The sequence below is a fragment of the Megalobrama amblycephala genome, linkage group LG11, assembly GCF_018812025.1.
Source record: "Megalobrama amblycephala isolate DHTTF-2021 linkage group LG11, ASM1881202v1, whole genome shotgun sequence".
NCBI lineage: Eukaryota > Metazoa > Chordata > Actinopteri > Cypriniformes > Xenocyprididae > Megalobrama > Megalobrama amblycephala.
Window position 1 is genome coordinate 36,663,231 of NC_063054.1, and position 14,243 is coordinate 36,677,473.

At 37.3% G+C, this 14,243-nt stretch overlaps 1 protein-coding gene across 1 annotated transcript; it reads right to left on the reverse strand.

Moving 5' to 3' along the window:
- Positions 1-421: 421 nt before the first annotated feature.
- nfkbie (nuclear factor of kappa light polypeptide gene enhancer in B-cells inhibitor, epsilon) lies at positions 422-12,324 on the reverse strand. The gene is made up of 6 exons (XM_048207799.1): positions 11,739-12,324; positions 8,660-8,762; positions 4,788-4,998; positions 3,325-3,413; positions 2,980-3,228; positions 422-849 (listed from the first exon to the last, which is right to left on the reverse strand). The coding sequence occupies exons 1-6, from the start codon at positions 12,038-12,040 to the stop codon at positions 805-807; spliced, it is 999 nt and encodes a 332-aa protein (XP_048063756.1). The 5' UTR covers positions 12,041-12,324; the 3' UTR covers positions 422-804.
- Between the last annotated feature and the right edge of the window lie 1,919 nt (positions 12,325-14,243).

A 14,243-nucleotide genomic window follows, 5' to 3' on the forward strand; every position in this document is an offset into this window, starting at 1 on the left:
GAATAACCATCTAGGCAAGTGAATTGAACATAAACAGAAACAACTGATACGTATCAGTATTGATCCGTGTGTTAGGTCTTAAAGTGACAGCAACCTATAAAAACCTGCTGCTGTCTGTGTCATTAATGCTAATCAAAAAACAAAAGATAGATAGCTTTAACAAACATTAATCTGTATTTAATTTATACAGTGAAAACTATGCAGTGGTATTTTATACTTAATTATTACATTTCTGTACCTGAATCCTAGATTTAGACCTTAATTTATTTGTAACTTTGGTCTATTGTATTTATCTATGCTTGTAATTTGTGACTCAAAAACTGTAATATGATCCAAACCATTAGTTTTGTGATCCGTTGCACCCCTAATACCCAGATAATTATAAAAGGTCTTGTATTTAGCACAAAGAAAACGCTGCACATAAATATTAAAACTACTTTTATTGGCACTATGACCTGTTAAGAAAACAAGTTTGCAAAGCAGTGTTTCATTCGTTCATCTCGTTTACAACAGCACAGTCTTGCTACAAAAACATTAATATTGCTAATCAGAATGCATTTGTGTTGTAACATTAAGGTTGTTCGAGTTATGTCCGCACATCCCAATGACATTCCGTGGGACGAAGCAGCAGCAAATAATTCTGTATGAACGGGCTGAAGCTGTTCCTGCCGTATAATCAACTAGCACGATTACCACTGGACATAAATAGTTGCGGTTACAGGCAGACAAATCCAAAAAGTTCTGCAACTTCAGATCAAGAGTTTTTTTGAAAAAAAGAACATGCCGTCTCTCAGGTTCACATGTTCAGAAGTTGATCTGAATGTCGTCGAAGGGGAACAAGGCCAATATCTGCAAAACAAAAAAGGAGAAACTGTTACCACATCATCCCATTTCTGACGTAAAACTTACAGAGAAAACGCATTTACTGTATGCTGCTGCTTACCAGTCAACATGAAAGGACACTGATGAGTCACGCACATTAATATAATGAATGTGTATTAAGAATGTACATAGGGTAAATTGACTCTTCACAAAAGCCGGTCCCCCTTAGTTAGTTTTCGGTGGTACTCTCACGCCACACTTCAATGAGTATATTTACATGCACCCTCATAATGGGTAATATTGCGATTAAACTTTACCTTATGTAAACACATTACTTAGATTAAACTTATGCGATTAAGCTCATATCCGTTGTAAACAATCACAAATAAACTGTAGCGTATGCCTATTTTAATCGCAATAAACAGTAGAGGTGAAATTTGTTGTGCATAGAGTCAGACGACGAATACAGTCAGTCACAGGCGATCCACACTCCAATCCATAAGGGGGCATGTGTGGTAATGCAATGCTGTTTGCTAATCACCACAACAGGGAATAGAACAGAAGAAGAGACACTATGCACCAACCCAAAAACCTGTTTCTCAATATGCCTTCTTAAGCGATCTTGCATCCCTGTTTTCTTATACTACGTCATAATTAACTGTAGAAGTTCAATTCCAAAACTCCCGGCGAATGGTGAATTATGGTTTTATGTTGAATTTAAAATTAACATAAATTACATTTGAAGATATGAAAAATTAGGAATGCACGATATATCAGCCACCATATCGGTATCGGCTGATATATGTTTTGTAATATATGTCATTTTTAATGGATTATTTCCTTCAGCTGAGACACTTCAGATGTGCACTGTCTACCATGATGGTTTTGAATTGCTTGAAATATGATTGAAAGGAAAATTCAGTTAAGTGCAACATGTGCAGCACAAGTCTGTCATATCGGCTACATAAAATTATAATGAGAACATTATAATTGTGTGCTTGGACATGGCGTTTAATGGACATGGCTTTTAAAATTTAAATTTTGATTTAGATTTATCAGCTCTTAAATATAAAGAATAATCGGTTATCGGTATCGGCCAAAATTTTCATATCGGTGCATCTCTATCAAAAATCTGTTTTTCATCAAGCACACTATTAATGAAGACATACTATCAGACAATATAAACACTATGAACACATGGCAGTGTTATTTTACTATTATTTACATACTGTTATAGTATTTATTATGAATTAGCTTGAATTATATTTTCAGTTTTCATTTTAGTTTAAATCTTTTAATTGTAATTTTATTATTTCTATTTAGCTTTAATTTATTTTTATTTCAACTTATTTTATTTGAGTTGTTTTGAGCATGCTACTATGTAGCATTGCCAGTTTTTATTTAATTTTAATTTTAGTCATTTTAATGTTTTTTATATATGTGCATTTAGCTTTCATTTATTTACACTTCAACATCAACTTGTTTTATTTCCATTATTGTTTTTTAAGTTTGTTTCATATAATATTTATTTTATTTCAGCTTAATTTCAGTTAACAAAAGTGATTATTAATAGTTTCAGTTTTTATAATAACCAGTGTTGGGGGGAAAGTTACTTTTAAAAGTAATGCATTACAATATTGCGTTACTCCTTAAAAAAGTAACTAATTGCATTACTTAGTTACTTTTTATGAAAAGTATGCATTACACTGTGTTACAAAATGCATTTTATATTAATTTTGAGGAATACAGAATGTTTTAGTGCAAGTGAGATGAGTAAATGCATGTGCACATTTAGCCTAGAACTATAATTAGCATGATTACACACATCGCCTCTGCACTTACTCACGATTTCCCTCAACATGGGAACAAGAGAGCTGTCAGTCAATAAATGTGAAGTAACTTGCGTTACTTATTTGAAAAACTTAGATATTTTGTTGTAAACTGAAAAAGTAATGTGTTACTTTACTAGTTACTTGAAAAAGTAATCTGATTACATAACTCAAGTTACTTGTAATGTGTTACCCCCAACACTGATAATAACAACACTGATACAGGGTCGGTTCAGATGGAAAAAGATGCCATTTCTGGTCTGACACTGAAGATTTTGTTAAACTTTAACATTGTTTTTGTCAGAAAAGGGAATGTGGATGTCCTTACATCATCGTTGCCGTCTGCTAGATCCAGGGCTGTTTCATCCTCCATGTTTCTGATCATCTTGTCGGCTCCAGCTTGGCATAGAAGGTTGGCAATGGAGGCGTCCTGTCGGCCCACGGCCAAATGCAGGGCGGTACAGCCGTTGAACATGGCGGCATCAACATTCGCCCCTCTGTTCAGCAGCAGAGTCACTGCCTGCACGTCGTGGAGCTCTACCGCCATATGTAACGCCGTCTTCCCGCTCGTTCCCTCCTGAGCCACACAAGAATGAGGAAACAGGTGGATGTTTAGTCATAGGACTGAAGGTTTTTTTTAGCAAGCGCAACAGATCAGACTTAAGCAGCTCACCTGTATGTTCAGATCCACACCTTTCTTCATCAACAGCCGCATGAGACGATGATGTTTATGCAGGGTGGCCACATGGAGACACGTGAGACCTGCAAAATGGGAATCAGACAGAATATTTTATGCCTTGATTAATAAAGTATATTTATTTACAATTATGCATTTGACAGATGCTTTTACCCAAAGTGACTTTCATTGCATTCAATGTATATATATTTTAACAGTTCAAGCATTCACAATGACCTTGGCTGTGCTAATGCAATTATGTATTGTTTGAGCTACGGGAATGTATATATAAAATATAGTATCAACTCTGATGCCAGAAACTACACAATACCTTTATTTATTTTATATATCTATATATTATATATCTTTATGCAAGCATACAAACGTGATATGAGCAGTCATAATGTAAAAACATCAAACTACTTCTCTGCCATGACAGTAGCTGACATAAAGAGAAAACTGAATGATGCTGACGTTATGAAACACTGATACTGGAAGTCCATGAAAACATGCAAAAACTCCAGGGCACTTTTTGATGCCAACTTCCCTCTTCTGGCATGACTAAAAACCCTGATGAAGCACTCCGAACCAACCCCAATGAAGAAAGTAAAATCAGAGCAGCGTGACTGCCTTTCTCAATATTACTCTTGAAAATATACATATGAAGTAGCAGCATTAAAATAGATAAAACGGAGTACATGTGAGTGAAGTTTGACCATACGAAGGAGACACATTCACGTTTATACCTGGTGTTTTAATCCGTCTCTTTTGTCCACTTTCAACCACTTCTGTGCTGATTTTTTTAAAGGGGAGGGAGGCTTTTTTTCCAGATTTTTTGATCTAATGGACAAAATAATCTTGAGCAATTTGCATAGGAAAGCAAAAAATACATACGGAGAGCAGCAGCTTTAATTTCTGCTCTAATATCCGCAACGACCACATCGAACACAGTGAGTGTGCGTTAGAAATCAGGAATGATGAGAGAACATTGTGCATGGTACGTTTTTCATTTTCAAACCCCGTCTGGCTAGTGCGCTTCCCATAATGTTTAGGCGTACGGTCAGTATGCGAAGAGTAGGCGTCTTTTGTAGCTGTTTGAACACATCCAACCGCATGAGCATTTCTACTATGAAAGCAATCCGGTCAAATGCATTTTCGACTACCTCTGGAAGTGGTCAAAAGTGGACAAGCTCAAACTTTTTTTCACCCCATTTACATCTGTATTTAGCGCCGTCCACTTGTGATCCGATCGACCAAAACACATCTTAACATTAGGTGTAAATAGGGCCAATGTTGTAATTGCATATTGCTGTGCAGTCACCTCTCCTCAACAAGACACATGATTTGAGGAATCATTCATGTCTGGAGCACAAACGTGGCAGGATAATTTACACACTCAACTTTAATACTTGGTGGCATAGGCATTGATCAAGTATGATGACTACCAAACAGTCGCTTACCTCTCCAGTTCTGTGTTTCCAGCATGTTGGCGAGTTTGCTGTGTGAAGCGCTGTGGACCATCTCACTGGCACATTCCAAGAATCCGTGCTCACATGCCACATGGAGAGGGGTGTTTCCTTCCTGGTCCTGGAGTTCCAGTAACACCTTCTTTTCCACCAGGCCCTTTACTACCGTGGGCTGGTTCAGGTAGGTGGCCAGGTGCAACGGCGTCTGTGGACGTCAGAATACAGTCAGCATCTGACAAAATGGCATTTGGGTTATCATGGCTTATCCTACTTTTAAACGACAAAAACCAGTTTGATGTAAAAAAAAATAAAAAAAATAAAAAATACAACAGATTGTTCTGAAACTTGATGATAGTGCTCCAGTAATGCCAAAAGTCCTGAAAATTCATTAATTACTCATCCTCATGTCATTCCAAACCTGTAAAAAACTTTCCTTCATCTTCGGAACACAGATTTTTTTTAATGAAGTCTGAGTGCTTTCTGTCCCTCCATTGACAGCTATGCAACTACCACTTTGACACTTCAAAAGGTTCATGAAGAGATCGTAAAACTAATCTCTATGAATTGAGCGGTTTAGTCTAAATTTTCTGAAGAGACTCGATCACTTTATATGATGAACAGATTGAATTTAGGCTTTTATGTACATATAAACACTGATCAGCGAATATAAAGAGAAGCTCAAACGTGCTGCGTAACACGTGAATGAACCTCACTGGTTCTTGCCGAAGCTCAAACGTGCTGCGTAACACCAGAATGAACCTCATTGGTTCTCGCTGAAGCTCAAACGTGCTGCGTAACACCAGAATGAACCTCATTGGTTCTTGCAGAAGCTCAAACGTGCTGCGTAACACCAGAATGAACCTCATTGGTTCTTGCTGAAGCTCAAACGTGCTGCGTAACACCAGAATGAACCTCAATGGTTGTTGCAGAAGCTCAAACGTGCTGCGTAACACCAGAATTAACCTCATTGGTTCTTGCTGAAGCTCAAACGTGCTGCGTAACACCAGAACGAACCTCATTGGTTCTTGCTGAAGCTCAAACGTGCTGCGTAACACCAGAATGAACCTCATTGGTTCTTGCGGAAGCTCAAACGTGTTGCGTAACACCAGAATGAACCTCATTGGTTCTTGTGAAGCTCAAACGCTGCGTAACACGAGAATGAAGCTCATTGGTTCTTGCTGAAGCTCAAACGTGATGCGCAACACGAGAATTAACCTCATTGGTTCTTGTTGAAGCTCAAATGTGCTGCGTAACACCAGAATGAACCTCAATGGATCTTGCCGAAGCTCAAACGTGCTGCGTAACACGAGAATGAACCTCATTGGTTCTTGCTGAAGCTCAAACGTGCTGCGTAACACTAGAATGAACCTCATTGGTTCTTGTTGAAGCTCAAATGTGCTGCGTAACACCAGAATGAACCTCAATGGATCTTGCCGAAGCTCAAACGTGCTGCGTAACACGAGAATGAACCTCATTGGTTCTTGCTGAAGCTCAAACGTGCTGCGTAACACTAGAATGAACCTCATTGGTTCCTGCTGAAACTCAAACGTGCTGCGTAACACCAAAATTAACCTTTAATGGTTCTTGCTGAAGCTCAAACGTGCTGCGTAACACTAGAATGAACCTCATTGGTTCTTGCGGAAGCTCAAACGTGCTGCGTAACACGAGAATGAACCTCATTGGTTCTTGCGGAAGCTCAAACGTGCTGCGTAACACTAGAATGAACCTCATTGGTTCCTGCTGAAGCTCAAACGTGCTGCGTAACACCAGAATGAACCTCATTGGTTCTTGCGGAAGCTCAAACGTGCTGCGTAACACTAGAATGAACCTCATTGGTTCTTGCGGAAGCTCAAACGTGCTGCGTAACACTAGAATGAACCTCATTGGTTCCTGCTGAAGCTCAAACGTGCTGCGTAACACCAGAATGAACCGCATTGGTTCCTGCTGAAGCTCAAACGTGCTGCGTAACACCAGAATGAACCGCATTGGTTCCTGCTGAAGCTCAAACGTGCTGTGTAACAATAGAATGAACCTCACTGGTTCTCGCAAACATGCTTGAGCTTCCGTTTACCATAACTAATGTGTGAGTTGATGAATGTCTATATGTGAATAAAAGTGAAAATTTGGACTAAACCGCTCAATTCATATGGATCAGTTTTACAATCACTTTATGAACTTTTTGACGCGTCAAAGTGGTAGTTGCATAGCTGTCAATGGAGGGACAGAAATTGCTCAGATTTCATTAAAAATATCTTCATTTGTGTACTGAAGATGAACGAAAGAGGATGAGTAAATGATGACAGAAATGGGCGAACTTAACCCTTTAAGTAATACGGTTTAGTTTTTGTGCAACTGGATATGTGGGGTTATTTGTAGTATGGGGACCATCCCCGCGTCTTCAGACCATCACACTGGATTTGATAGTTAGCCTGCGTGGGTTAGCAAGAGCATCACAGAATGGCATTAACCCTTTTGATATAATGACAATAAGAAATGAAGTTCATTTATTCCAAAGATGAGGGACCATGTAATGGTTTACTCAATCTGGGAGTTATACACAGACTGTGTCAAAAGGAAACATGTGAGTAATATGTCCAATGGCCTGGCGTTAGCTGATTACGTGGCTTTTGGTAAAAGCAAAGCAGCACCAGTATTACTCACAGCTTTAAGTGCTGACTGTCAGATTTGTGTGCAGTTTCCTTTAGACTTCACACCCTAATGTGCTTTAAGACCGCCTGACCCAAATCTGACATCCTCTCATTTAGTTAAACCCAACTAGCATCAAAGTCAACATGAATCAGTGTTTGTAACTTATTTTACTTTAATAATGTGACACAGGTTGACTTTTATCCATCGGGAATTGAATGGATGAAGCATTTTTCCTTTCCAGAAAAGTGAAGTGATTACATTTGATGAAAGATTACATAATAACATGAATGGGTGAATCACTCATGATAAGCAGCGCTAACTTTCATATTGTAATGTAAAACTAGCAAAATGAGTCACTGTTAATAATAACCACTAGAGTATTTTGACCGTAAAATCCAATGTTTTGAGCAAGATCCACAATGTCCAGTGTTCCCACACCTTTTGACCAATGCGTTTTCATCATTCATGAAGGTAAAACTAGAAACACTGGTTATCCCAATGGGATTTTAATAATCTCCAAGGTATTTCCAGGCGCTAATGGATGAATTCATAAAGAAAACCCCTTTGAATGTTTCTTTTTTACTTCAAAACAAGAATATAATTCCCCAAAATGCATTGTAATGTAAGAGTTATGCATGTGTCCACAGCTTTCCATGTTGAGTTTGTGAGTAATCACAGTAATCACCTGTGGTTATTTTAGATGTAACATCACACCCTCAATGGTTAAAATTGCTTTTAATGCATCAGAGGGTAATTCATTGATATTTCCAAGTTTCCATGACTGTGAATATTAATCAATTTGTTGACTTGGCCACATGTTACAGCTTCCTTCCACCAAAAATGCCAACAAAAAGTCAATAATTAAGTCAATAATAAGCAGGGGGTTTCAACAGAAAGCCCCTCGTCTGTTGCACTGGATAAACCCCAAATTTCAAAAATAACAATTGAAACTGAGGCTGTCAAACGGGTGTAACAAACCCCCATCATTCTTTGATATGCGCTAGGGGAGTTTCCCCTCAAAGGGGAAACAAAAAAATAAGCAAACTCATTACAACATTCATACCAGATTTCCCTCAGTTTTTCTGTTCCCTCAGGGGCAATTCATGAAACACAAACAGAACGGATTTCTGTGGAAATAGCTCACAAGTCCTCCAACTTGCATGAGAAACTTGTTATGCAATTGTTTGTGAGATGTGTGGAGAATCTTAAGGTGATACCTGATACAAGTTGTTCTGAATATCCATCAGCTCTTGAGGAAACAGATCTATTAACCAATGTGCAAAGCGTTGCTCTTCGTGGATAATGGCCAAATGGAGAATCCTGGGAAAAAAAAAAAAAAGCAGACACGGAAGTTGCTGGTTAAATGCCAGTTAAAAGTTGAAAGATGAAGCGGAGCCAACGGTAAAGGGAAGGAACTATCAAGCAAACCGCAGTCTAAAAGCAGCACATTTCACAATGTGTGATGGAAAAAAAAAAAAAAATAGGTCGGACGATACTGAGAAATATGTCACAAAAGTGTGCGTCGCTTACAGCAGTTCGCAGAGGCATTCAGCCATTGCGCAACATTGGAACTTTTGAGCATTATTAGAGCATTCATATCAGAGATCGTCTTGCTATTGAATGATAAAGCCTTTCAGATGGTTAGTAAAAATCTTGCATTTACAAGAAAGACGACACAGCAGATTTAAAACATAGATGAGAAATGTGAAGATAAACGGTTAATCTCAAGAAAACGCGTTAAGGTCACGTTTAGAAGATTACATTTGCATAAACAATTACTTGACATTTTTTCCATTAACAGAAAAAATACTTCCTCTTTTTCCTTTTGATTTTAAGGGTAAAGCATGGTTGCATGAGACGGTTTCATTCATTTACTTATTTCAGATGTATTTGAGTCACACGGAACCAGTAAATGATGCAGCAGGAGCATAAATTAATGCTTTTTCCCCATCCTGTAGCATTATTTCCTTGCAGGTGTGTCATTTCCCACATGCGATAACCTAGTCTTTACTTTTACAGTAAGCCAGAAGGAAACAGGTAGAAGCAAGTGGTTTCAGCATTTAAATAATGCGAGAACAACTTAGGTGTCATTGATCCGATTGTGGTAAAACGATCATGATTCATATTGTTTCGCTGCATGTGAAATTAACAGGTTAAGTTCAACTAAAAGTTAACATTTTTATTCCACCTCACCTAAGGAGAGATTTTGAACTGATTTTACGCTGCTTTTTCTTCGCATGTAATGAAAGTGCATGGGAATTGTGCTCCAAAAAGGCACTATAAAGTCAAAAAAGTCCATATGAATTAATATTCCCCACCACTGTAGTTTTCAGTGTTTAAGTTATTGTATGATAAAAAACACTTGGAACATACTGTAAATGATTAATTTTTTAGGTGACCAAATGTTTTAAAAAGTTTCTGAGCTTTGCATAATACTGTGTCTGTAATATAAAACTGTAAGTGAATCCCTAAAGTGGTTATCTGGATTGCCTGAGGATTTCACATGCTCATTGATATTACTTTTAGGTATTCATAAGTACGTTCTTTACTCTGATGACACTCAGGGAAAAGTTTTTTTTCCCTTGCAACAGCAACAAAAGCAGGCCAAAGGTAAACCATAGCGGCTCACTATGATTCAAGATGCATCAAAACGCAAGATGTTCTCCGAAATAATCTTATTGACATCCTAGTTTGTCACTGTCAAAACCAATGAAGAAATGAAAGCAGGGTGACCTTAACCAAGTTGTGTGTTCTTGCCCACTTGTGCGGTGAAAGTTTGCATATGTTTTTGTACATATACATTACAGGTTGAACCACGATCTGGTGTAAAGGTCACTGCTTGCATAAACATGTTTACGTGACAGGTGCTCTTTTGGGGTAAATAATATACATTAAAAGCACATGAATATATGCATTTAAAACAAAAGCTTTGCACTTTCCAAATGGCTGCCATCAGAACGTGTTTTCTAGCCTGACCAGGGGAATTCCACTGCACGTCTAAATACTTCTGCTTTCTTCTTCACATGCGCCATAAACGGCAGATCCAGTTTCTAGACGTCTGTTAACCGACTGGCTGAAAAGCCTGCTATTGTAATCAAAACTTCATTTGTCACATGAGAATGTGTCACTCAGCAAACTAAAACAGGCTGTAAAATGAATCAACTTTAAAAAAAATGTTTGTTAGTTTCATGTGCACCAACATGTTTGACCTTTTATGACCGTACAAAACAAAAATGAGCTATTTTTAACTCTCTTTTCAATTAAAATTAATTGGTTTGCTCTTATACTGCTAAAGGAAGGAACGGCAACATTATTCAAATAGTTCAGATATTATTCATAATCTTAATTTTCCGTTACACGGGCCTTATTTATGAGAGTTTACCATGAAAACACTTTCTACGGAATTGAAACTTTCTCTCATCCACAATTAAACCTTTTAAACTGAGTGCTAGATTTACATAATATTTTCATAGAAAATGCCTTGGAAATTAAATCCAAGCCATTAAGTTTGTTAAGGGTTGAAGAAACATCCTGCACACTTTCTGAACTCAATTCACCTCCATGCCATCTATCTATCTTTCCATCAGTCTTGCACTTTAAGCTGCAAAGAGAGCATTTTGTTATGATTATAAGAATATAAAAAATATTATAAATGAGTTCCAGTCAATACAGCATGAGTGTTGCAAGATTTAAATTAAGCAATAAGGTACAAATATAAGCTGTAACCAGCTTCATTATATTTACAATAAAGCACGATCTATTATAAAAAAAAGTAAAGTACACCATTTTCATTTAAAAGTCCATTCATAAGCACAATCCTTCCGCTAGATAATATAGTCCCTAACATAACAGAATTATGCAATGCAACAAAAACATTGATCCAATGGGGGATGCAATATTTCACATTACAGATCACTATATTTTAGAAGTTTAGTATGGCTGGAACCGGATCGGAACTTGATATTTGAACCACCTGTTCGCCGTATCACAAACCTATTTACCACAGTACAGGGAAGGATGCTACCTAAAGAATCTGCACATTATTTTGATGAAGAAAAAAAAAAGTGTTTCCATACAATTTTTATTACGTAGAATCAGTTTTGTAAAAACTATAAAGCATAAAAGACGTGTTACATTTTAAATATATATTACTCCGCGGCGCGCGTGCTTGTCAACAACTCCCTCAGGATCTTATTGCTTAAACCACGTTAATTAAACTAACAAACACCCCATATTTAGACATCAAAACATTTTGAAATACACTTTCTGAAACATATCAATGAAATTTAAACGTACGTGTCTCCATCTTCTGTAACTGTCGTTAAGAAATTCACTTCCTCCTCAGTGTATTCACAGTCTGTCGGGTTTTCACAATCAGAAATTTTGCATTCTTCGATTAAATCCCCCAAACTGTCTACTGTTAAAGATGAAGAGACGTAAGCAGAGTCCAGCCTCTCTTCTGTGCCAAGTTTATCCTTCTCCTCAGAGATGTCCAAACTCCCGTAATCTCTGGATATTGATATCGATTCGATTCCAGAGTCAATCCGGTTGTCTTCTAATTCGAATTTGCGTTCTTTTTCACCGCCGCTTCGCGCCATTTCGAAGCTTCGATGCTTATCGTCAATGTTGCGATGTAACGAAGAAACGAAGTAAAATCACCGTGACATTATGACACCAGAGACATTCGCTTTTGTTTCTCATCCCACCACCGATGACTCGGCTGTGCGCCTCAAATACTCCCAGACTTCCCAATGTTTTTTTTAACGTAAAGTGTGTAGTTTCGGGGTGAGCTAAAGTGTACTAGCCAAACTCAGCAAGGTAATGAAACTGCTGCGAGAAAGCTGGCAGTATTGTGAAGCAGCCTACATGGGGAAGCGGTATTAGAGGTGGAGTCAAAGCGGCTTTCAATCAAGCGGGAATTCCCCACAAGGGAGTGGCAAAAGCCCATATCATTACCAAACCAATCCAAACACACATGACAACCCCATGGAATCTCCTGAAAGCCCTCAAATCAAACCTGTTCTCTATTTTGGACTCCCAACAACTTCCTTGAACAACCTGTGACTTGACCTGACATGATTTAAAGTCCCTGAATTGCAACACACTCTTAATCTGGACATTTATAGGATTACATATACTTATATAATGTTTCCAAGATTGCAACTTCTTCTATTTTCATATTGAATGTTATTTTCCTGTTTATTACTGCAGTCTGTATTGTATAAAGTGCTAAATAAATTTGACTTGACCTAGTGCATGATCATCTTTAGCTTATACAATAATTGGGATTTATAAAGAATAAGAATGCCACAAAGGTTATTTGCAAGCCTAATTTTGGTTTATATATGATGCATTGTCTGTTGAGTTTTGGTGGATCAGAAATATGTATGAAACTATAGGCTTTTGTATTGGTGTTATCATCATGTTTTGCATACTAACAACTTGTTCTGGATGTCTAAATGAACTACAAATATTTATCATGAATGCACAGATTTTGAAAATCGATCTTTATCTTCAAATCTATCATGCTTTGTTATTTGGAGATGTTTCATTAGCAGAAAGCGCAGTACCATCTATGACCAGCAGGTGGCGTAGTCTGTCTTTAAATTTGTATGTATATTGTCAGGCGTGATAAATTATTGATTGGCTCATTTTTATATTTGGAAAAGTCAACTCCATAACGTTTGTCACAAGTCTTTTCATTATTAAATGAATAGGTCATATGACCTTTGGTGGCAACAACGACGTTTTTGTCTTGAGTTGATGAGTTAAACAGCATATAATGATTGCATTTCCTCAGAATTTTAGTTAGTGATCATTTTTGCATGAGGAAGCAAAATATTCCTAAAACATGCTTTGTGCTAAACACCGTTGAATTCAAAATGTTTTGAAGTTGATAGTGGCCCTATAGCAAATGTGATTGCATTGCACATTGTTTACAGTTAAAGAGTTCACCCAAAAATAACAATTCTGTCATTAATTACTCACCCTCGTGTCGTTCCACACCCGTAAGACCTTCATTCATCTTCAGAACACAAATTAAGATATTTTTGATGAAATCTGAGAGGTTTTCTATCTAGAAAGCAACAAAATTACCACATTCATGGTCCAGAAAGTAAGGACATCATTAAAATAGTCAACATGACTACATAGGTTCAACTTTAATGTTATTAAGAGGAAGAGAGGAAATTGTTGAATAAAGTCATTATTTTTGTTTGGTTTTTGAGAACAAACAGTATTCTCGTCGCTTCATAACATTAAGGTTGGACTATTTTATGTTATCTTTAGTACCTTTCTGGACTTTCAATGTGGTAATTACGTTGCTTTCTATGGGAGATTAAAAACACCTGTCAGATTTCATCAAAAATATCTTAATTTGTGTTCCGAAGATGAGCGAAGGTTTTTACGGGTGTGGAACGACATGAGGGTGAGTAATTAATGACAGAAATTTCATGAGGGTGAACTAACCCTTTAATATTCTCTTGCTTTGTGCCAGCTGCCAACAGTAGTTTCTGAAATACTAATAGAGACAGATAATTTGTATAAACCACCATTCTGTTATTATGCCAGAGCCTTTAATATGATGTCAGAAAGATCAAAGAATCGTTTTTAAAGGGGGAGATGATGTGACAGAATAACACCGCTGAACAGAAATCGCAGGACAAAGAACAATTGTAAATTTTCTCAGAAAAACAAAAGCATTTAGAACAAACTGATATTTTAGACAAAAATTCTAAACATTCTGAAATAAAGCAATAAGCCCTCAAGAAGCCATAGTCAAGTCAAGTCACCTTTATTTAT

Excerpts from the sequence above, each read along its gene's own strand:
- nfkbie (XM_048207799.1), bottom strand. The coding sequence starts at position 12,040 with ATGGCGCGAAGCGGCGGTGAAAAAGAACGCAAATTCGAATTAGAAGAC. Across the intron at positions 4,999-8,659 it reads TTCAGAACAACTTGTATCAG|ACGCCGTTGCACCTGGCCAC; the intron begins GTATCACCTTAA and ends TGACGTCCACAG. Across the intron at positions 850-2,979 it reads TAGCAGACGGCAACGATGAT|ATATTGGCCTTGTTCCCCTT; the intron begins GTAAGGACATCC and ends TTTGTTTTGCAG.